At 42.6% G+C, this 24,673-nt stretch overlaps 2 protein-coding genes across 2 annotated transcripts; both read left to right on the forward strand.

Moving 5' to 3' along the window:
- Window positions 1–3,421: 3,421 nt before the first annotated feature.
- On the forward strand, window positions 3,422–4,365 carry LOC106987131 (olfactory receptor 10R2). Its single transcript, XM_015085373.3, is given in 3 exon segments — window positions 3,422–3,517; window positions 3,519–3,596; window positions 3,598–4,365. Coding segments are annotated over 3 exon segments (942 nt in total).
- Window positions 4,366–5,342: 977 nt separating this feature from the next.
- On the forward strand, window positions 5,343–24,141 carry LOC106987129 (olfactory receptor 10R2-like). The gene is given in 7 exon segments (XM_027048525.2): window positions 5,343–5,431; window positions 7,215–7,413; window positions 20,804–20,865; window positions 22,221–22,308; window positions 22,311–22,695; window positions 22,698–23,181; window positions 24,018–24,141. Coding segments are annotated over 7 exon segments (1,431 nt in total).
- The last annotated feature ends 532 nt before the right edge of the window (window positions 24,142–24,673 follow it).

Genomic DNA, 24,673 nt, shown 5'->3' on the forward strand with positions numbered 1-24,673 from the left:
AGGATAAGTGGATAGTGGAAACTGGGGATAAAGGTGGAGGTCAACAGGGAAACAATTCATTAATGGACTATTCAATTTATTTATTCATCAGGCACTTATGTCTCATTTAAATATTGGGTTAAGTTTCAAGGATACAGAAGGAATAAGGCATGGTCCTTATCCCTGAGGGTTTCAAATCTACTGGAGACAAAATCAAGATGAAATAGTTTGGATATAACAGGCTGAGTATTTTGATAAAGACACAGGAAACAAGCTTGAAATATACTAAATGTTAAATATAGTAGAAACAGCAAACTCTCCCTATACATATTAGAGGAAGTTCAGTGACTTTAAAAAATACGAATGATGGGAGGGCCACAGATGAAAGTGAGAGAATATTAGAGGCTGAGATTTCCTTCTCTCTCTCTCTCTTTCTCTCTCTCTCTCTCTCTCTCTCTCTCCTTCCCTCCCTCTTTGTTTCTATGTCTTGCACACCCACTTTCTCAGCATAAAGTCTTGAAATGCCAAAGTGTATATAGAAAACTGTAAGCATGTCAGTTAATTCCTGTGTGATGGAGATTTAGAAAAGGAGGCTGTAAATGGAATTAAGAGTGGAGAATTAGCTGTTTTTTTAACCCGTTCAAGGAACTGGCTTCACCCACACTGATGAAGTCCTTGAACAAAGTAATGAAAAATCAATTCACCTTTTCCACTTGTTAAGAATACAATTGAATTACCCACTTTTTCCTTGTATTTATTCCCACCCCCCACACTCCTTATCTTCCCAATGCTCTTCTCTGAATTCATAGCATCCTTCTTTCCAAGCTCAGGGCTCTGTCTTTTATTTATCAAATATTGTATGCTGCAGCATCAACCAGGATAAAGAGAAATCAAGTTTTTTATAGTGAATTTATTTTCAAATTTCAGTTCAGGCATAGGTTCCAAGGATGACTCTGAAAAAGCAGATGATGTCTTGTGAGTGCTACGGGGGAGGGTCTTGGCATGGTCACCCAGTAATGTGGCCTTTCGTTCCTTTCAGAACCCCAACCGTCTTCGGCTAACTAGTCACTGATCTTCCTGGGGATGGTCCCATAAAAGAGAAAGCACTAAAGAATGGAGCCAGGACATTGGAAAAGTGGAGATGACATTTCACTTTTGACTGGACTTTGTTCCAGTGAAAGCTCCTGATTTTAGTCCCGTTTGAAATTTTTGCTACTGTGTCTAAGCAAAAGAGCAAACCATGATAGAAATTTTAGTATTTGAAAAGATCTTCAAGACTAAGTGTTATTTAAATGAAAATCAAAACGTTTAGCTAATTGAGATAATGGGAAAAATCACTTGATAAACCAAAAAGCAACAATTTTTAATGGCTTTTTTGTCTCTGCATTTAGAGAATGGCTTCAGAGACATTTTTCATCCCAAAATGTTGAAACCGGAGGTTAATAATATATGTTAAATTAATATTAAGGGAACAAGTTTGGAAGACGCCTGAAATCAAACCTCCTGGGCATTCTGAAATAATTCAGAAGAAAACCTGGGATCACGACTATTTATTTTTTCAGTAAGCTCTCAAGCCCCTGCTGTAAACTAAACATTGCTGTATGCATAGAGAGGCAAGTTCTGGTCTCTGGTAAGTTGCAGTTTGTGAAATCAAAGATGACCTCATAACGGTGGTGACAATCAGGTTCTAGGGATAGCTGAAGAGACAAAGACAAAGTGATAATAAAGCATGACTAGGAAGTTGTAGGGAGAAGTCAATGTGTGCATGTTACTTTAACTGAGAATTTCATACAATTAAAAGAAGAAGAAAACAATCCCCACAAACAGAAAGCATGGACGATTTCCAGATTTAGAAGGTAGATTGAAAAATGATCTGATTGTTCAAAGTTCCTCAATGTTGAAGTGCATGTGGGGGAATACGGTGGCAGTTACGAGTGGAAAGTTACATTTGGGAAAAGTATGAGAGACAGAACATGATTGTCTTAACTTCATAGATAATTGGGGGTCATCTAATTTTGGTAAGAGGTTAGGATTTGTCCTGTATGAAGACAACTCTGGGGCCATAGTGGAGGATGGCTTAGAGCGGAACAAGATAAAATCCAGAGGGTCGGTTTATCATGTTCTTGGAGCAGTCCAGACAGGTGGTAAGTTCCTAAAGAAAGGAAGAAATGGATCCTAGAAGTATTGCAGAACAAAAATAGATTGGATGTGGCCGAGGAGAAAAGTTACGTGTTTCAACATGTCTCACAAATCCACAGCGGATGTGATTAGCAGGATTTTGAAACTCATTATTGAGATACAGGATCCAGGTGAAGGACCAGATCTGGGAGAGAGAGGGGAAAGGGCAAGAATATTTTAATGAAAATGTATGTAATCTAGCATCAGTGACAATAAGTTATCAGAAGCATCAGGGGAAGTATCTAAGCCTCCCTACTAGGAATTCAGGGACATCCGGGGAACGTTGGTCTGTTGAGTCTCCAAGTTAGGTGTAGCAGGGTAAGATGTGCAACCAAATGTGCCGCCAGTGAATGTTGAAGCAAAACTAAATTCTTCCAGCTGCATATTTTCTGCTAGGGAAATCAGCCCCTGCTGTCCTACAAGAGTGTGTGGAAGAATCATAAAGCTATTTCTGAGACGGCAACAGTGGTTCTACACCAAATTAACAATTTTTTTTAATGTTTATTTTTGAAGGAGAGAGAGACAGAGTCACAGAATCAGAATCAGGCTCCAGACTCCAAGCCGTCCGCATAGAGCCTGACGCGGGGCTCGAACCCGCGAACTGTGAGACCACGACCTGAGACAAAGTAGGCTGCTTAACCAACTGAGCCACCTAGGTGTCCCCCAATCAAATTAACTTTTAATGAATAACTGCATGGAAAGGGAGTAAGAGGCTACTCATGAAAAGGAACTGTATTCTTCAGAGGCCAACCACACAAAGACAGGCAAGAGTGCTTCCTCAGCTGAGGAATGTGTTAGAGGCAGGTGAGAGGTGGACCCTCAGACATTGGTACCACTGCTGGTGGAATCCATGGATTAGTAATATGGATGAAATGACGACCACTTGAAATCATAACTAGCAGAAAGTTTCTTTGGAATATTAGATTACCAAAAAATCAAGTGGAAACTACATAAGTCTGCAAGAGCAGAGTCGGGGGGCGGGGGGCTGTAGGATAGGCTTTATTGGAGCAAATATCTGTGTCTTCATGTGGACACTTGTCCCCAGATTCACTGCCAAAATCACTGGCAGAAAAACAGCACTGTGGGTGCAAATCTATTTAGGACAACTTTTGGTTGACTTATAATCCTTTTTTGCTCTTTCTTGCCAGTTGTTTCCCATTCGCCCCAGACTGGTGCTGGCTACAGTATGAAGGGTAAGTCTCCCTGGTTCCTCCGTCCCAAGGGTCTCTGGACCTGATTACACTGGCTGTGGCGTCTGCTCTCCATGGCCAATTCCTCCCGGGTCACTGAATTCCTGCTGCTGGGTTTCTCCAGCCTCGGCGAATTTCAGCCTGTCCTGTTTGTCCTCTTTCTCGGCCTCTAATTTGATCATCCCGAGTGGGAACCGCACCCTCTTGTCCGTCATCCGGCTGGACCGCAGCCTCCACACCCCCATGTCCTTTTTTCCTCTGTGTCCTTTCAACCTCGGAGGTCTTCTACACCATTGTTACCCTGCCCAGGATGCTTATCAACCTGGTCTCTGTCCTCAGGACACTCTCCTTCGTGGGCTGTGCCACCCAGATGTTCTTCTTCCTTGGCTTTGCCGTCACCAACTGCCTGCTTCTGGGAGTTACGGGTTATGACCGCTATGCCGCCATCTGCCAGCCTTTGCGCTACCTGGTTCTCGTGAACTGGAGGGTATGTGCCCAGCGGGCAGGAATCTGTATTGTTAGTGGCTTCCTAGTATCTCTGGTGGGAACAACTTTGGTCTTCAGCCTCCCTCTCTGTGGCTCCAACAAGGTCAACTACTACTTTTGCGACATCTCACCAGTCATCCGACTTGCCTGTGCTGAAACGTACATCAATGAGCTGGTCTTCTTCATCTGTGGTGCCTTGGTGCTAGTTGTACCCTTGCTCTTCTTCCGCACCTCTTATGGCTTCGTTGTCCACACAATCCTGAAGATCCCGTCGGCTGACGGCAAGGGGAAAGCCCTCCCCACCTGTGCCTCCCACCTCACTGTGGTCATCGTCCACCATGGCTGTGCCTCCTCTGTCTACCTGCGGCCCTCAGCCAAATACTCATCAGGCAAAGACAGACTAGTGACAGCGACCTACACCATCGTCACCCCACTGTTGAACCCTACGGTGTACAGCCTTAGGAACAGAGGTGTGCAGCTGGCCATTCGGGAAATGATCGCAAAGACGGGGTTTTCTCTTAAGAATTTATAATTGGAATGTTTTATACGGTATGCCCACATTTGGGCCAAATGTGCCACTGAGTCATAAAGTTTCTAGTAATATTCGCCTATATAAGTGTGTGGTTTTGGTCGAGTTGTTTGACATTGCAGGGCCTATCTGTTCTCTTATGTAAAGCAGGCATGGTAATCTATGCCTCTCAAGGTGGTTGGAAAGATTACTGGAGACAGCACAGTGTGTGTCGCTAGAGGTTAAGTCTCCTCCTCCTGTTCTTTCTTCCAATTTACAGTTCTCAAAGACTCCTGGAAACTTTTACTTCTTCTCTCTTTGGCTTGTTTGCCCCAAAGCTCTGATTATACTCCTTGTTTAAGGTTATGTCTAGCTTAAAACAAGGTGCTTGGGTTTGAAGGTGGCTTAGATGTGGGGGTGTGACATGATGGGGAAATCATTTACTGTACTAGGAATTATAAGGTTTCAGCCTGACACTGGTTAAGTCGCGACTCTAAGAAGGTTGTGATTATTGGGGCACCCGGGCGGCTCAGTCGGTTGAGCTTCCAACTCTGGCTCAGGTCATGATCTCACACTCTGTGAGTTCGAGCCCCATGTCGGGCTCTGTGCTGACAGCTCAGAGCCTGGAGCCCACTTCCAATTCTGTGTCTCCCCCTCTCTCTGCCCCTCCCCTGCTCATGCTCTCTGTCTCAAAAATAAATAAAAACATTTTAAAAAACTTTAAAAAAAGAAAGTTATGATTGTTTTCTGAATCTAAATTTTAAAATATGGAAAATAAAGATAATTTTCCTCTTCTACTTCACAGGTTTTTTGACCACCCCTTTGAACCATTTCGTATTTAGCATAGAAGTGCTATGTAAATGCGTGGAAAAAACATTCAACCATCCAGTTCCATGAAGAAGTTGGAGGAGAGGGGTCTACGTGGCCTTGCACGCTGAATCCATTAAGGAGAGGAAGCTACCCAGTGTCAAAGTTGTCATCAGACTATGTACTTCAAGAGAATGACTTGGGTAGCCATCGTGTCCTACGTCTCACCTGTTCAGAGGTCCTTCCTCAGTACCTCCTGGAGAACCAAGCCTGCACTGACTGGGTACCTGTTGTTTCCCCATCGTTGTAGTGGATACTCACCTTTCTATGATTTTCACGTTCTCTGTCTCGTGTCATACCCTGAGTCCAATCTTGGCTCCCAGATGTTGGAGATAGTTACAATCGGGACATTTCCCACTGCCCACCTGAATTTCAGACACCGTGCCTCCTTGGGTGCAGGTTTCTGGACACACAGCAGCTTATCAGTATTCTCTTTAAAGCATACCGAATGAAAGTGACGTTCATAGTTCACGTGTGACTGCATTTTCAGGTGGAACGTAACTGTGTTCTCTCTTGTTAAGTTTACTTAGACTTTCGAATTAGAGTGTATAATCAATAATTCTATTTCAAAATTACTCTCTCTCTCCCTGGTTTTGTTTCCCATTTTTCAGGTTTGGATTAAGTCTTGTATTATTTTCTTTCTTACTAGTTAAATAACCAAGGCCTTTAAAGCACAACATATCCCTAAGTATGGGATGGTCCATCTCTGTTATTTCATTCCATTCTTTTTTCTTTTCTTCCTAACACATTTGCAACTGTCATTGATTGACCAAATATTATTTACAAGTGGAATATTTGCTAATTTATTATAGATATGTCCTGGCTAATATTCAAATAACTTCTGTTATTTATTTTTAGCTTTTGTGTGTGTTATGTGAGACCATGTGACTGGTGTTAAGTTCTATGTTTACAATTCATTGTGTTTTATTATTATTTTTTTCTGAATTATTCCCTATGAAGTATTTTTATTTAGGTTGAAATAAGACGCATAGTATGGGTGTTATCTTAATTTTGTAATTAAACCCTTTTAGTATGCAAAATCATTATTTGCTGTGTGTGTATATGATTTGTCATGGTTTCATTGGGCTGATTTCAAATACTTCCCTATTCTATTTCTAGCGATACTGACTTGGGGATTTTGTTACAGAATCTGTTTTTTATTTTCATTTTAAATTCACAAAACTTTTGTGAGAGACAGAGTACAAGCAGGGGACAGGGAGGGAGAATCTTAAGTGGGCTTCACACCCAACACAGAGCCTGACATGGGGCTTGATCTCACGACCCTGGGATCACGACCTCAACTGAAATCAAGAGTCAGATGCTCCACCTACCGAGCCACCCAGACACCCCTGGAATCTGTGTGTTTCGAATGCTAAGTAAACCTTTTGGAATCCAACGTATATATTCTATTCCAGAACCCACTAAAATGGTAAACACGAAAGCACTCGTCAAGAAGCAAACAGGAGAGAATAATATACACGAGGGGTAAAAAAGTGATAGAGGCCAAAGAAAAAGCGGTTCTAAGCAGAAAGGTGGTGGGAAACCTGCAGAAGGTGGGAAACCGTCGGAGAGCAACCAGTGACAGCACAGACCTGTGTGCAGACTCTCTCCTCGCAATCAGGCCTCCCTGCTGCTGCGGGAAAGAGCAAGATTGGCTCATGTCCCAGGAAGGAGAGCGGCTTCTCAGCCGATGCGGCTCAGAGGATCTGCAGGAAGGACCAGTTTCTTTCCTTGGTCCATATCATTACCAGCTGATACTTCAGTGAACACAATGAAAACAAAGTACTTGAAAAATGAAAGGGAAAACATCTGAGTGTCCCGTTCTGTCTCCCAAAAGGTGTGTCCACTGATGGGATGTCTCAGTGATATCACACTCTGGAACGGTTGCCCAACCTGTCGCATTTCATACCAGTCTCACCACGAGTTGGTAACAAAGAGCTCAGGGACTAGACTGCAGACGCTTCACCTGAGAGTGTTGGCCTCTAGTCCTTTCTGTTCCCTGCCAGGGTCAGACGGGAAGGTTTCCCTTCCGGAGCAGAGACACCAGGCTTCACTCGAGGAGCTCCACTTGAAGCCGCGGTGAGCATGAGCCTGAGTGTGATCACAGCACAGGGTGTCGCCGGCCTCTCCCCCCTCAACTCCCAGAAGGTGACAGCTATCCTAAACAAGTCCTTTAAGAAATGGGACGATTTCTTTCCGCCCAAGGTGACTGGATGTTATCACTTAGCTCAAAATAAATGAGTGACTCTGCTTTGCCTGGCTCTCCTGCTGGGCACCCCCCCAGTCTTAGTTTCGCCCACGCACGGAGAGCTTCTAGAAGCTTTTTGGTGCCACAGCCCAGAGTAGATTTCAACATCCAAGGCTTGCCAGACATTTGAAGAAGGCTTGAACGTGAAACACAGAGGTCAAAACAGAAGAGCAAAACATTTTCAGAGGAAATCTAAAAGTGCACAGGACCAAAAAATATTAACACTGACACCTCTATATAAAACATATTGCATTCATGAAAGGACGGTGTATCATGTTCACTTTTTACAGAAACAAAACTCACAGAAAAAAACGTACAAATCGCGATTGGCATATCAACGCATTTTCAGAGTGAACCTACACAGGTCAAAAATAGACCATCGCAAACATCTGGTTGCTCTGCCTTCTCCGTGAGAAACACCTCCTGTGGCTTCTCCTCCCAGCCTCAGGGTTTGCCTGGCTTCACACTTTATAAGGATAGAATTTAGAGGATGCGGTCTCTACACTTCTTTTCATCCTTTCTCTAGTTTTCCCTCTTTCACATCTGCTTTTCCGGTTATGGCCCCATCCGTCACGTTCGTTCACGCGTATGCCCTTTCAAGGTTAGACCTCATTTATGAAGTGGTTTTTCATTCATTTCTAGCTGCTTCTTAATCTGTCCTTTCGCTTTCCGAGACTTCTCTTCCTCCAGTCACCCGTAATAGAATTCTTTTAAATGCCGATCTTGACTATTATTTTGCACATTCTATTACTTCTTTAATTCTTTCCAGCGTATTCTGAAATATTGGGTGTAAGTCTCCATCTGTTCTGTGGACGTCCAGGCTCTTGCAAGGCGAGTTCCCCAGGAAGCACGCTGGGAAAGGGTGCGGCCATGTACGATGCTTATTAGTAAACGCATGGAATTAACACCTGTGGGATGGGACTCTTGGGCTGAGGAAGAGGTCAGGCTGGAGGGACTCCCAGTGACAGCGTCAGCCATCCCTGGGAGTGTGTGTGTGTGTGTGTGTGTGTGAACTCTGTGGTACAATGGCCATGCAAGGGGTGGGGGGCCCTGCGTTGGGCCAAGATGGCCAGGACTTTATGAACCCACATCAGTCAGGGTTTGGCTGTGCGTTGCTGCAGGAGACGTTGTTACTTAGGGTGAGGTGTCTAAGCTGCTGATGAAATGCCCGGAGAGGCACACAGCTGAAGTTCGCCCACCCACAGCACGGCCCTCACCCGGAGTACAAAGCCTTTGTGGAGGAGAATCTGCATCCGGGTCATCCCTACAAGCCTTTCTGTGGAGGAGAATCTGCATCCGGGTTGTCACTACACAGGCACTCCGCTAATTCCTCCAGGGATGTTGTTCTGCTGGGTTTTTCCGTGTGATCTTTGTCTGAGTTCATTGGTGTGAGACTGGTTTACCTGCCCTCCCAAAGGGGAGACTGGGCCGCCATTATCCTCCTAGTTTTGTAACAAGAGCTCCTTCTGTGCTGCCATCGCAAAGGATCCAACTGTTAACACAGCAATAAGCTTTCCTTGTTTGGTATCATGTTTTCACGTTGGCCAGTTGGTTTTTAGGTTCTTACCATTGGTGGCTGTTTTTTGTTCTTGTTCTCACGATACTAGGACTACCAGAAACAAACAAAAAACAACAACAAAAAAACCCCACAATCATTCTTTTCCTCTGCTGTTTCAAAAATTTTGATGCTGTATTTTGAGTTTCTTGAGTATATTTTGTGGGTTGAGTTTTTTAAAATGCGGTCATGGGAGTTTTAACGTCCTTTTGCATTCACTTTTCCCTTAACTTACTTTTAAATTGAGGAATAATTTACATAAATAAAATGCAAATATTTTAAGTGTAAGTTATTTATGAATTTTTGCAAATACATCCACCCACTTAACCACCAGAGCAACCAAGAAATAGGACAGATCTGTCACCCTCAACGTTATTCCATACCATTTTCCAGCTTGCTTCCTGCCCTGAGACCGCAGAGTAGTGATTTTGTTTTTTCCAGCTTTACTGAGCTGTGTTGACATGCAGCATTGTGTAAGGTAAAGGTATATAATGCAACGATATATACGTGTATATTGAGAAATGCTTACCACCGTCAGATTAGCTAACACCTCCATCACCTCACAAATTACTTTTATTTTTGTGGTGAAAACATTTAAGATCAACTCTCTCAGTGACTTTCAAGTATATAATACAGCGGTGTTAATTAAGGTCATCAAGCTGTACCTTGGACCCTGGAACTTACCCATAACTGCAGGGGTGCGTCCTTTGACCAACAACTCCCTCCTCCCCACCCTCCTGCCCCTGGCTCCCACCCTCCTACTCTCTGACTCTGTTACCTCAGCTTTTTGGGATTCCACATACAAGTGAGGCCATATGGTACTTATCTTTGTCTGACTTTATTTAGTGTAATGTCCTCAAGGTCCATCCACATTGTTGTAAATGGCAGGATCTCCTTTTTCATTGCTGAAAAAAAATCTCATGGCATTCATTGCTGTTTAGAATTCTCTGGTAAGAATATGCCAAAATAGGCTTATCCATTTATCTGTTGGTAGACATTTAGGTTGTTGCCTCTTCTTGCTATTATGAATAAACCTGCCATGAACATATTTTGTAAAAGTCTTTGGTGGATATTTGCTTTTGTTCCTCTCTCTTATGTCTGGGTAGATACATATTTAATTTTATAAGATGTTGCCCAGTGTTTTTCAAAGTGGGTGTGGCACGTGATACTCCTACCAGTTGCTTCACATTCTTTCCAGCTTTTGGTATTGACAGGGGTTTTGTTTTGCTCTTGTTTTGTTTTTTTAAACATAGGTAGTTTTAGTGGGGCAAGTACCATCTCATTTAGTTTTATTTTGTATCACCTTGATATCTAATTATGCTGAATGCTTTTTTTTTTTCATTTCCTGATTGGCTATTTATATATCTTTTTAGTACATTTTTCTAGTCTTCTATGTTGATAAGACTGGCTTTTTAATTATTGAGTTCCAGGAGTTATTGACAGACACTGGGTTAAAGTTTTTTTTTTTGTAAGATACGTGTATTGTGAATATTCTAAACAAGTCTGTAGCCAGCATTTCTATTTTCTCAGTAATGTTTTGAATGCAAGTGAGCTTTTTCATTTTGCTTAAATTTACTCATAAACTTATTCTTTCATTTTTAGTGCTTCTTGGGTCTTGTCTAAAAAACATTTTCCTAAACCAAGGTTGGGGAAAACTCCTCTTGCATTTGCTGGTAGCAAGTTTCTACCATGAGCTTTTATACATGGTGTTGGGTTCATTTATGTTCCATCTCTTAACCAAAGATATTGAGACATAATTTATGTATAATAAAAGACACCCACTTTAAGTGTATGGTTTTAGGTGTTTTGACAAATATATATACCGTGTAACCACCGCCATGATCCGTAGGAAGCATTCCGTCACCCCAACATTGTCCCTCGTGCCCCCTCCTGATCAGTCTCCTAGACACCACCGCATTCGCTGATACTAGAATTTCATATGAATGGAATCACATAGTGCGTACTTTTTTGCTTTTTTGGTCTCTTCCATGAAGCACATTTTTTGAAATGTAGCCACACTGTGTGTGACCTAGGAGTTCATTGTTTCTGTTCCTTTGTGTAAATACACTGCAGAGTGTCTGTGCAGGCACCCGATCATGGTGCCCTTCTCAATTTTCACACATTTCCGTAACATATGGGACGTTTTTATTCTGTGGAACAAATATCTAGGCGTGGAATTGCCGAGTCATGTAGCACATATAAGTTAGCTTTCTAAAAGATTGCCCAACAAGTAGGCAAAGAAGTTTGCCGTCCGACTTTCTCCACAGCAATGGGTGAGAGGTACCAGCTGCCTGTCCCACTCAACACAATGGATCGGTCTTAATTTCATCCATCGGGTAGATCCGTAATGGAACTGGCTGTGGCTGAATTTGAATTTCCTTCACGACTAAAGATGCCGAATATCTTTTTGTGTGTCCATCGGCTATTTCTGTGTTTTCTTTAGTTGAGCCTTTTTCTAACATCTTGTACTCATTTCCGAACTGGAATGCGTCTGCCTTTCCAATTTTTGGATTGGATTCCTTGTCTCCTAATTGAATTGTGTGAGTTCTTTCTATTTTCCACGTTTTTTGTTTGGTCACATATGTATTGTCAAAATATTTCAGTCATGTTGTGGTTTACTTTTCATTTTTTCTAATTAAAAAATTTTTTTAGTGTTTATTTATTTCTGAGACAGAGAGAGACAGAGCATGAGTGGGGGAGGGGCAGAGAGAGAGGGAGACACAGAATCTGAAACGGGCTCCAGGCTCCGAGCTGTCGGCACAGAGCCCGACGTGGGGCTTGAACTCACCAACCCTGAGATCATGACCTGAGCTGAAGTCGGTCACTCAACCTACTGAGCCACCCAGGCACCCCTACTTTTCATTTTTTTTTACCAGGGTCTTTTGAAGAACAGAGTTTTGTTTTGGTAAAGTCTAATTTATTGATTTTGAATTTTATAGCTCATATGTTTTGAGTCTTATTTAAGAAATGTTTGCAAAACCCAATTTCACTAAGATTTTTTCCCATGCGATTTTTTGGTAAGTTTTATAAGATCAGCTCTTCCAGGCAGGGTATGATTCATTTCCAGCTAAATGTTTATATGGTAAGAGAAGACGGCAAGATTCTTTCTCTACCCAAATGCATCATTTGGAAAGATTATTGAACTGAATTCCTGGCAGTCTTGCAGAATATTAATTGCCTACACAAATGTGGATCCATTTCTGGACACTCTGTTTGGATCTGTTGGCCTAGATTTGTTAATACCAAACTGTCTTTTTAGAGGTAGCTTTGGAATCATTGCAATTCCCTCTGGATCCTGCCCACCAGGTTTCTCAGGGAAGCCATCCATGGGAAGGGCTACACCTCTGAACCTGCTGGGGAGCCACTGTTGGCGGCACTGCAGAAGCCACTCATGTGAAGTGCCTCGCTATGGAAATTTCTCAGAGAATTGCCAGTGGGGACAGTGCAGCTGAAATGGTGGGAGGGAATACCACTGGGTGTCCCTTGCACTGTAGGCCTCCAAGCTAAAGAGAGCACAGCAGAACCAGGGACAGGGTCCCCATCTAGTGCTGCTGTCCCCTCAGCGTCTTCTACTGACAAAACTTAGTGTCATGTTGGCTGACAAGGGAGAAGTGTTCCAGTATCACAATGAGAGCAATTAGAGGAAGTTTTAGAGCTGAAACACAATTCCATGTGTAATTTTCACAGCCCACTGGAGTTAGTGGTGTGGCTACATTTGAAATGGAGAAGCTTTGGAATTACTTGGATCCATTTATCCCCATCCCATCCCTTATGCTAGTCTATTACTTCTGTGTGCATTAAAAACTCATAGGAAAATGTGGTAATTTTTGCTTTATTCATAAGTATTCTAAAGACATTAAGAAGAAAAAAATCATCTTTTGTGTTTACTCAAATATTTATAATTGTAATATTGATTTCTTTTTGATGATAGATCTTTAATATCTATATTTGTTCATATTATCCTTTAGGAAGTTTTGGAGGATGAATAGATGATTACTTACAGCGCTAACTGGCGAGTTTCCTATTGACCTAATCCTTCTGGGTTGTGTGATGAGAGCCAGATGTTGATGAACACACATTAAGGTCTGTACTGCATAGGAATAACCCTGAAGTTAGGAATCTGGGAGCTTTTTTGGAGTGGAACAGTTCTTACCCTCCCAACCTAACAGAGGGAGAAGAACATTTGTTCCCTTGTTATTTGCAGTCCTTTGGAAGATGAACACCCAGTTCCAAGGTCGGGAAACACATACTTCCAAGAAGGCCAATCTGTCACTAATTATTTAGCATATTCTAGATTTCAAGCCTTGTCCCTCAAGCTAGGTGCCAGGTTTATTTACTGAGGGAAAATTCACATATGTACTTTCTAACACCCCGCTACTCGAGTTTCTGTCTTGTACAATTTCCCTTTAGCTTGAAAACCTTCCTTCTGTATTTAAGCTAGCCCAATCCAAGCTTATTGGGACAAATTCTCTTAGTTTCCCATTATGTAAACATGTCTTTATTTTACCTTCAGTCCTAAAGAGTATTTTCAATGGAAATGTAATTCCAAACTAGTAGTTTTATTAATTTTTTTTCTCTTACCATTTTTACATTTCTGTTCCACTGTTTTCTGGCCCTAATTTTTTTTGGGTGGGAGGAAGGATCGACTTTCAAGATATGCTTCCCCCTCTCTGCTGCCACAGTTTGGCTCTGATGCACGAAGGTATGGATTTCTTCATATTTATCCTGCTTGAGATTTGTTGGGATTCTTGAATCTGTAAATTCGTGTCTTGAAAAATATTTGTGGAATTTCTGGCCTTTATTTTTTTCAAATAGTTTTTCTGCCTTATTCTCTAGCTCATTCTTTTCTAGAGTGCCAATTACACATGAGTCAGAGTGATCTGTGTGGTTCCCCATATGCTTGGGGTTCTGTGTGGCTGTTTTCATTGTTTTCTTGTCTTGTTCACACTGAGTCATTTTTTTTTTTCATTTATTTTGAGAGAGAGTATGAGCAGAGGAGCAGAGAGAGAGAAGGAGACAGAGAATGCCAAGCAGGTTCTGTGATGTCAGTGAGGAGCCTAACCTGGGGCTTGAACTTAAGAACTGTGAGATCATGACCTGAGCCAAAGTTGGACGCTTAACCAACTGAGCCACCCAGGCGCCCCCATCAAGTCACACTTTAAATCCAAAATTACTTTCCATATAGAAGACCAGAAAAATATGGCCATTCTTGAGAAAGAAGACAATCAGTATAGACCTACTGAGATGTAACTCAATGTTGAAATTAGTAGGCCAGGATTTTAAATCAGCTATGATAACTATGTCCAGTAACGTACATAAAATGTTCTTGTGATGTTGAGCATCCAACGAGTCTCAGAGGAGAAACAGAAACTACAAAAAAAAGACCCCCCCCCCAAAAAAAAGGTAGAACTGAAAATACATTATCTGAAAAAAAGAAAAAAAAAACTTCAAAGGATGAAATTAACATCAGAATGGAGGTAACAGAGGAAGGAAGCAGTGAACATTACTACTGAGTGATAGAAATAACTCTGTGATTGGATGCTTGCATGGTTCAGTCGGTTAAGTGTCTGACTCTTGATTTCAGCTCAGGTCATGATCTCACCGTTCTTGCGTTCAAGCCCCGCATCAGGTTCTGTGCTGACAGCTCAGAGCCTGGAGCCTGCTTCAGTTTCTGTGTCTCTCTTTCTGCCTCTTCCCCACTCATGCTCTGTCTCTCTCCCTTTCAAAAACAAATAAATATTAAATTTTTTATGAAGTGTGACCTGATGAATATTATGTTGTAGAGACTCGGCTAAAATAGCTTGACAATTGCTGATGTTTTTAGTTTTAGGAGGCAAGTAACTTGGTTGGACTAAAACTCAACACTTGTTCTCTGGGGTGGTGGTTCAAATCTCTGTTCAAATCTTTCAGACTCTGGGCTGCTTTGAGTCTTTCCCACACATTTGGACTTCAGGGATCAGCTAGACATTTGGGCAGAACATATATGTGGAAGGAAGCTCTCTCTCTGGTTCTCCCATTTCCAGGATTTTATCTTCACCTCCCAGCATTCTGGTTACCCCAAATGCTATCCCCTGGTTCTTTATGCTGGGAAACCTGTTGGTTTCTTTTTTGAATCTTAATCTTTTCACAAACAGTGCTGACTGTGGCCTTCATTAAAACTGAAAACTTACGCTGTGTACTTACCTACTTCCAAGTGTTGACTACACTCTGGATCTGCCTGCTGTTATCATATATTTAGTGCCTTCAGCTAGTTGCCCTTTGTGTTTTTTCCCAATTTTGTAGTAATTGTCTTCAGGAGGGTTGGTCTTGTAGGGACTTAGTGAGACCAGAAGCAGAATTGCTGCTTGCCTTTACTTTTAAGAAAGTTTTAACCTCATAATAGAAATGAAATGTTTTTATGTAATAAACTTATTCCCTAATTACTACTTAATCAGTGATTCAGTTGGAAAGTAACGCAGGAAATAGGAAATTATGTGAGTATTGTTAGAAGAAAATTTAATTAAAAAACTATAAATGATCGGAATGTTTGAAAAGGTCAGGAGTCTGTCACTGGCATCATTGATTCAAGGACACAGGACAATAGCTGAAATCTGTAGCCAAGGAAATGTTGCTGCTGTCACTATTTAACTGCTTTCTCTGAGTACAACACTTGGGAGCAGAAACTGAATCTAATTCCTACAATATACTCAGATTCTTACTATTTTGCTTCTCTGTACAAGCAATATAAAAGAAAGATGGCCTCAGTTTTGCCTCCCGTTTTCAGTATAATGAGGAAAACCCCAGGGAGGGTGAAGTTGAAATAGAGAAAAAAGGAGAGCTGGGAAAACAGACTGAGTTCTGATGACTTCACGGTCTGATGACATCATGGTCTGTGACTCACAGTTTGCTTGAGCTAATCTCCTGATGTGCTGATGTATGTTCAGATATGGGTCTGATGGATGGTTCTTCGTTTTTATGTAGTGAATCCAATTTAAATTGGATTTTATTTTTCACTTTTTTCAGTACAACAAAACAATTTATCTAGGAACCATTTCAAGAGTTCCTGTTGAGACAAACCCTACCCCCTCCATTCCTCAGCATAGGGCTGGTTAAAAAGGTCCATGAAATCTATCACACAGTGTCCCACCTTCTCTTCTATAGAGGAAGAACATTGATTAAATTCCATATATAGCTGTGTAGACTGAATTTCTCAGTCTTTTGAATTACATCACTAAAAATGGAGGTTCAAGACTTTTATCTCCATTTTTATCCTGTTATTTGGATAAAGCCAGCTCATGGAGTAAGAAATCTAGCACAAAGGGGCACCTGTGTGGCTCAGTCAGTTAAGCATCTGACTCTTGATTTGACTTGGGTCAAGATCTCACGGTTCGTGAGTTTGAGCCCAATATCAGGCTCTGTGGTGCTTGGGATTCTTTATCTCCCTCTCTCTATGCCCTTCCCCAGCTCTCTCTGCCCCTCCCTAGCTCTCTCTCTCTCTCTCTCAAAATAAGTAAACATTAAATTTTTTTAAAGAAATCTAGCACAAGGAGTAAAGCTAGGTCAAGTGAAAGAGAATGGGAAAAAGATTTTTTCAATCAAAATGCATTCACTCAACAAATATTTATTGAATGTCTATTGTGTATCAGGCAATATCTTAGATATGGAGTCTAAACATTTAGTAGAACAGAGGGAAAGATCCCCACAGGGTTGGAAAAGAGAGATATAATCACAGACATTATATTGTCTATTTAATAGACAATAATCATAAATTGTGGGATGCGCTAAAGAGAAGTAAATTATGTATAAAGATATTTCTCTGAGGTTGGCCTCTGAGTCAAGACTCAGAATAACCCATAATGCAAGTTCCCGAATTGAGCCATATCTGATCAGGTTTGTCATGAACTTCCCCATTGTTTAAGCTAACAGATTCCCTTTCCTTATGCTAAATCATGTTCTACTTCTTTCTCTTGAAAGCCAAAGGTACTAACATAACACAGTCTTCTTTTTATAGTGTAATTTGAAAGATTTTTTTTCTTTTTTCTTTCTATTTTTATTTCTATGATTTATGTGCATAGCCTGTTTTGTGTATTGGTCTGGATTCTCCAGAGGAACAGAATCAGTAGAATATCCATATATCTTATATAGATGGATCATCTAGATGCATCAAATAGATGAATACGTAGGTATTTATTATAAGGATTTGGCTGAAGCAATTATGGAGGCTGAGAATTCCCAAGATCTTCAGTCAGCAGATTGGAAAACCAAGAGAACCAATGGTATCATTCCAGTACAAGTCTGAACATCTGAGAACCAGGAAAGCCAGTGGTGTAAATTCCAGTCCATGTGCAGATGCTAAGGCTGGAGACTAACGTCCTAGCTCTATGGTAGCCAGGCTCAGAGAAAGAAACCTCTTCTACTCAGCCTTTTTGTTCAATTCAGACGTTCACCTGACTAGACGAGGCCCACCCACGTAGGGGAGTGCAATCTGTTTTTCTCAGTCTACTGATTCAAATGTTATTCTCATCCAGAAAAAACTCACAGACCCACCCAGAATAATATACAACTAAATATCTGGGTACCACGTGGCCCAGTCAAATTTACGTAGAAAAAAGTAACCATCATATCTTGTTAGTTTTTATATTACATAGTAATTTTAAAGTTTAACAGCTTTGGGGAACCTGAATGGCTCAGCCAGTTAGGCGTCCCACTTCAGCTCAGGTCATGCTCTCATTATTCATGAGTTCAAGCCCTGCATCAACATCAGGCTCTGTGCTAATGGCTCAGAGCCTGGAGCCTGCTTTGTATTCTGTGTCTCTTCTCTCTCTGCCCTTCCCCCGCTCATGCGTGTTCACGTGCTCTCTCTCTCTCTCAAATAAATAAACATTAAAAAAGTAAAAATTAAAAAAAAGTTTAACAGCTTCTTCTAACAGCTGCTTTTATTATATAAAACACAGATGTCTTTCTTAGTTCAAAACTGTTTACAAATTTATGTATTAGAAATTCTCATTTTACTTTTTCTTCTTTGAGATCCCATATTTTGAAAAGATTTTAAATTGTACCTTTGTTATATACTATCCTCTTTTTCTTCACTTAGTATCTTTTCCCTTTACTTTAATACAAGGCAAGGTGCAGAGAGAGAAGCAACAGAAATGCAGATTCTTGAGAGCTTTCGTCTCACTGAATCCTAAAGAATGTAAATATAAAAATTAGAAGTAATTTCCTACAGCAGTTGCTGGAAAATATAACTGAAACCTATGCTTCCTATGTTCACATTGTTCAAACTTGGGATTGGTGCCTGATAACAGTGTCTCCATGGCCACAAAAGCCACCATTGTAGTCGCGAGGATCTAGAGCCTTGGGGATGAAGTCAGTGGGGGTGATACACAGCATTTGTCAACAAAACTTTCCTCAAGACGAAGTGTCTCCATTTGAATTTAGTTTATAATCTTTTCTGTGAATGTGCGATTAGCCTGTCCAGGGCTATTGCTTTGATTGCATGCATGGACCACACTGAAATATTTGAGATGGAGTATGTTTTCTCTACGTTTGCTGGAAACCTGAGTTTAAGCTCTAATAAAAAATAACGGCTAATTTTAACTTCCTGAAAAAGTATCTTCCAGTGCCTGAGGGAGGGACTAAATCCATAACTGTGTCCAAAACTGACCCCAGAAATGTGACTAACTGCGGTGTTTTTCAGATTTCTTCCTGCTTGGAAACCTTGGAGGTCTTTGAACAGGTGTTGTGCCGCAGCGAGGCCCGCGTCCCTGTGCAGAAACGTTTATTCAGGAAGATGCACTGAGCGGACCAGATGTCCCAGGAACCCCGGGGTTCAGCAGCTCTTGCCAGGGGCTCATGTGCACATTTGACAACTACCGGAAGCAGCAGTAGCTGTTGTCAGATCTCAGCTGGTGGCCTCTGAAAATGATCTAACTGGAAAGACGAGGAGTCTGAGTCAGGAATGAGCTCACTTAGGAATTTCTGCTGCTCTGCAGGCTGGGACCTGCCAATAGGAACATCTCTGCCCAGGGCCACTCCCGAACCTGCAGCAACACTCCCTGTCAAGTGCACTCAGTGCTCTCACACATCCCTGTGTGACTCAGTCATGATTCATGAGGGAAGGTACAGACGGTGGAATTCTTATATTATGTCACTGAAGAGGAAGAATAATGATTCCCAAGGAACTTGTCTGTCTTGGGTCAGGCTATCAGAGAATCGCAGGGAAGATGGGGTGCCTGGGTGGGCTTAGTCCGTTAAGCGTTGACTCTTGATTTCTGGTCATTCGGCTCAGGTCGCGATCTCACCGTTGGTGAGTTCAAGCCCCACGTTGGGCTCTGTGCTGACGGTGTGGACCCTGCTTGGATTCTCTGTCTCCCTTTCTCTCTGCCTCTCTCTCTCTCTCTCTCTCAAAATAAATAAATACATGTTTTTAAAAAGAGAGAATTACAGGGAAGAATGAAGACCATTGGGCTCACCAAGCCCTGGAAGGTATTACCCACAGGTTTTGGTCCTATTCCCTACCCTTGAGGCTGACATTGATTGGAGACCTTGTCATCTCCAGGAAGCTAGGAAAAGTGTTGTGTCACATATGTGACCTGCGTGTAAACACCCCACCCCTTCCCTCGGTCCTCAAATCTACTCCTCACTGCTGCTCGTGGAGGTCTCAATTCTGCCAGCTAAGACACCACGCCGTGCTCCCACACCCTCTCCTTGGTGCAGAAACGTAATTTGAGAGGTTCAGAGGAACCTTGACTGACAGAGGGAGCTTTGTTTCTTCTTTTGCAATGCCAGAACAAGACTTGATTTGTCCTGGGGATGTCCAAGGAAGGGGCTTCTCCCTCACGTGAAAGACCCCGGAAGAGACAGCCCTGCGTCGCCTCCTACCATATGGGTTTTCACATGCACGTCTCTGTCCTTCACCTGCCACGGTTTTCAGCTCCTAATGAGCTACGAGGCAACCTGGGACTGATTGCCAACTAATTGCCAACGTCAGGGTTTGTTTCATGTTCTCTTTTTATCCAACTGGCCCTGTGAGATTTGAGTCCACGGGGTTGCCTGCATCCTCTTTCCTCATTATAAGGATTGGGACCGTGCCAAAAATAAAATTGTAATAATGGCTCCCAGGAGCTTGGGAAAGTATAAATATAAACCAGCATGTCGGAACCACAGCTAATGAGAGACAAAAGAAAAGTTCTTCTATGATGCTTCAGGGGATACTTCCCAGAATTCTCAGCAGAGGAAGTAGGAGTACACAGTTTGGCTCATGGAGATGTCTGTAGTAGAAAGGAAGAGAATAAAGCCATTTCGGGATAGAAACGATTATAGCAACATTAATTTTTTTAGTCTCCTTTGATGAGATTTCTGGGTGTCACTGGATTCTACTTGCTGTGTGCTAAGGGAGCAAAGGGAAATAACCCCCGTTGGGTTACTTTACGTGGGGAATCAAGTGAAGATAGTGTTTGGGTCCAGTAATAGACAAGTGCCAGGCACCAGCGATAATTTTAGAAAAGTCCTAATGATCCCATGAGCTTCAGTCTGTCTGTCTCGTTAGTGAGGGTTACAAAGAGCATGTGAGGAGAGTAAGGGATGCACATGTGTGGTAGCTTGGAAAAATGGAGGACAGTATAGGGCTTTGGGGAGAGAAAATAAAATAGGGCATCACTCAACATTTAGTTCATTCAGCTTCCATTCTCAAATGTCTCATGAAACTATTCTCTAGCGACAGTGGTATACCAGAAAAGTCTAATGGGTGACCAAAGAGTGAAAGAAGCAAGTGTCTGAGATGTCTTTCCTTACAGACCTTCTGCTGTCTTTAGACCTCACCACCCAAACGTTGTGTGGACAAAGCATCTAAGCCTCAGAGATGGGAACTGAGGAGGTAAATGAGTTACGTTCCTCAGGGAAGACCCTGGTGGTGATCTTTTGTTAGCCATCAAGTGATGCATAAAGGGTTTTGAGGATCCAGAATCATAGATGGAAAAATAAAGCAGACACTCGCACTTCCAGTGCTCTCGTGAAAGCAAGGGAACCCAACACGAATGCACTCAGAGCTGACGTGGGTGAAGGCACGATCCCCCAGAGGTGTGGGATCAGCAGTCAGCCGGGCTCTGGAATTGAGCTACATTAGCTAAAGAATGTCGTTTTGCAATCTATTCTGTGCTTTTATTGTTTTCAATTATTTGGTTGGTCTGGATGTTTCTTTATTACTTTATTAAATTCATACTTGCTTTCAGTTGAATGGAGGGGAAAGGATCTGTCCATCCTTTAGCAAGGAGAAATTACAGGGAGCTGAACCCCTCGAGGACAGGTGTGCCCAACGCAGAGGTGAGCTCTGTTGGAAATCCAAGGAAAACGTGCAGAAATATAATGGTTCAGATCGAGGAGAGGTCTGATGGGTTGGATGGATTTCTGTTTGAAGCTTAAAATTGCTTATAGGAGAACTCTAAATCAGTTTGCTCTTCCTGGCAAAGTGGTAAGCAGGGGGTAAGACCAATGCCCTGCGTGACCGTAAGAACCTGAAATGGTCTTAGAGCTATTTCGGTGCACGAAGCCTCCTTCCGACACCCCTCTCTCCAGTGGGTCGAACAGGTTGCGGGATTCGGTCCAAAGATAAACTAATGTCCACGCATTATTATCATCACTAAAAATATGCACAAAAAGGAGTTGGGTTTGAATGTTGGCTCAATAGTTTTTTTAAAAATAAAACAGGGTAAAAAAACACACAAAACAGGTGGAGATACACTGAAAGCACATCCCAAAGGGAACTTAAGAAGAACTAGCAACCATTTCCTGAAGATTAAACAACATATGTAGCAGAGGCTGACATTTACTAACAGTTTACAATGTGCGTGTGCTGCGCAAAGTGCTTTCACTTCCATAAGAGCCCTGGGAGATCCCATTAACATCTTTACGTTACAGATGGGAAGACAGGCACAGACGAAAAATGACAGAGTTGGGATTGTCACACAGGAACTCTTCAGACGCCTCCGTTTGAACTAGGCAGTGTGAAAACATTACCTAGACTTAAGCACTGTAAGAGATGCCAAAATGTCCCTGGAAACAGGTGTAATTCTACATTTTTTGAAACAGTTCTATAAACTGACATGATCGTTTGGGCATTTCCTGCCTGCCTTCGCCTTCCTCCTTCTATTTGTTGTTACTCTATCATAGTGGGACAAGCCGCCCGCCTCTTTCAGAATAAACAATCTGCTTCTTCATTCCTGTTCTCTGTAGGTCAATCTTGGGGACCAAGTCAACCAAGCTAATTTCTCCTCTGTCACAGAGGTTGCTGCTGGGCTTCTCCAACCTCGGAGAAATCCAAAGCTCATCCTCTTTGCTGTATTTCTGTGCCTGTATCTGATCGTTCTCAGTGGGAACATCACCATTGTCACTGTCATATGCCTGGCTCGCGGCCTCCACGTACCTATGTGCTTCTTCCTGAGGATACTTCCCATCTCTGAGACATGCTACACTCTGGTCATCCTGCCCAAGATGCTCATAAATCTGTTGTCCCCGCTCAGAACAACCTCATTTGTCGACTGTGCCACTCGGATGCTTTCCTTCTTTGGTTTTGCTGTCACTAATTGCATGCAGCTGGGGGTCATGGGTTATGACCACTATGCTGCCATCTGTCATCCACTTCGGTACGCTATCCTCATGAGCTGGCAGATATGGGGACAGCTGGAAGCCACTTGTGCTGTGATTGGCTTTTGTTCTCACTGATAGGCTCCCTCTTAGTCTTTGAACTCCCTTTCTGTGGCCCCAGTAAGATCAACCACTGCTTCTGCGACATCTTGTCAGTTATCCAACTTGCATGTACTGAAACCTACATCCATGAGCTGATCATCTTCATTGGTGGGGTTCCAACACTCATGATCTCCCTGACTTTTTTCTGCATCTCGTATGGCTTCATTGTCCACACCATCTTGAAGATCCCATCCACTGATGGCAAGCGGAAAGCCTTCCCCACCTGTGCCTCCCACCTCACTGTGGTCATTGTCCACCATGGCCGTGCCTCCTCTGTCTACCTGCGGCCCTCAGCCAAGTTCTCATCCAGCAAAGACAGGCTTGTGACAGTGGCCTACACAGTTGTGACTCCGCTGTTGAACCCCGTGGTGTATAGCCTCAGAAACAAGGCTGTCGAGATAGCCATTTGGAAAGTGATTGGCCGAAGAGAATTTTATCCTAAAGCTTTGTTTTTTTTAAAACAAAGTTTTTTACATTTATTTATTTTTGAGACACAGAGAGAGACGGAGCACAAGTCAGGGAGGAGCAGAGAGACAGGGAGACACAGAATCAGAAGCAGTCCCCAGGCCCTGAGCCATCAGCAAAGAGCCCAACGTGGGGCTCGAACTCACAAACTGTGAGATCATGACGTGAGCCGAAGTCAGACACTTAACCGACTGAGCCCCCCAGGCGCCCTGATCCTAAAGCATTGTGATGACAACACTTCATGTCTGTGCAACCACCGTTTCTGAGGACACGGCTATAATTATGAAGCTGATGGCACTGTCATCTTCCATTTACACAGCACGGTGTAACCTCACAGTACAAGCTTCCCTGGGGTATTATTTTGGTAGGCATTGTGGAGAGCAGCCGTAAACCTGGGCTGATTGTTAGTCAGATACAAGCCTCAAATACTTTTTTTTAAGTCTTATTTATTTATTTTGAGGGAGACAGAGTGCAAGTGGGGGAGAGGCCAAAAGAGAGGGAGAGAGAGAACCCCAAGCAGGCCCCGTGCCCAGCATGGAACCTGCTTGGAGTTGCATCCCACAAACTATGCAATCGTGCATGAACCTGAGCCAGAATCAAGAGTTGGACACTCAACCGGCTGAGCCACCCAAGCACCCCTCAAACACTCTTACACTTGTACACGTAAGTATTTTGCTTTTTCAGAATATTTAATTGGGACTGATTTTATTCCATTCCAGGAAAGATAGGTAACTTGGGTTAGGAGGTTCGACCATCAGAGCTTCTCAGTGATTTAAGAAAATCTCAGTAGGACCCTTCACAAAAATTGTGGGTAAATAGGATACATGTAACGGAGAAGCATTACTACAGCCATGAGCCACCAGTGTTGGAAAGGATCCAAGGCTGTCGCTTCCACTGCCCTGTCATTCCCGAGTCCCACCTGCAGTATCCTGGCTCTGCCTGACTGCTAAACAGGGGCCAGACACTGTCCAACATCCCTAAGTGTTATCAAGTCCCACCTTTGTGTATCTTCCTCCTTCCGGTCCTAGTTATGACCTCTGGAGATGCGTATCTTGTACCTAATATCTCACGTACACAGCAGCAACTCAGATATTTGAAGACGATAGCACGTGTTTCCTTTGCAGCACCTTTAACTCAGCGGGTGACTCTTTTGACCTTCATGGCAAATCACAGGTTACAGACCCCTCAAAATCCTGGTCATCATTCTCTGGGTTATTCTCAAGGTATTCCCCATTTTGTCAACAGTATTCTTCAAATGGGTCACCAGGAAATGGGTGTACCATTCCAGGTGGGAGTATAGTCATCTGCCTTGTTCTGGAAGTCAATTTTATATTAATACAGTGTAGATTTTTTTCCCCTCTCACTTCCTGGTAATTTCTGTCACATATGTGCTCTTCCTGGACTCATATGTCCTTTAGGTTAAGGGGTTTTATGTTGTATTATCCCCAGTCCTATCCTTGCGAAGACTATTTTGG

Source organism: Acinonyx jubatus, chromosome E4 (assembly GCF_027475565.1).
Source record: "Acinonyx jubatus isolate Ajub_Pintada_27869175 chromosome E4, VMU_Ajub_asm_v1.0, whole genome shotgun sequence".
In the NCBI taxonomy this organism is placed as follows: domain Eukaryota; kingdom Metazoa; phylum Chordata; class Mammalia; order Carnivora; family Felidae; genus Acinonyx; species Acinonyx jubatus.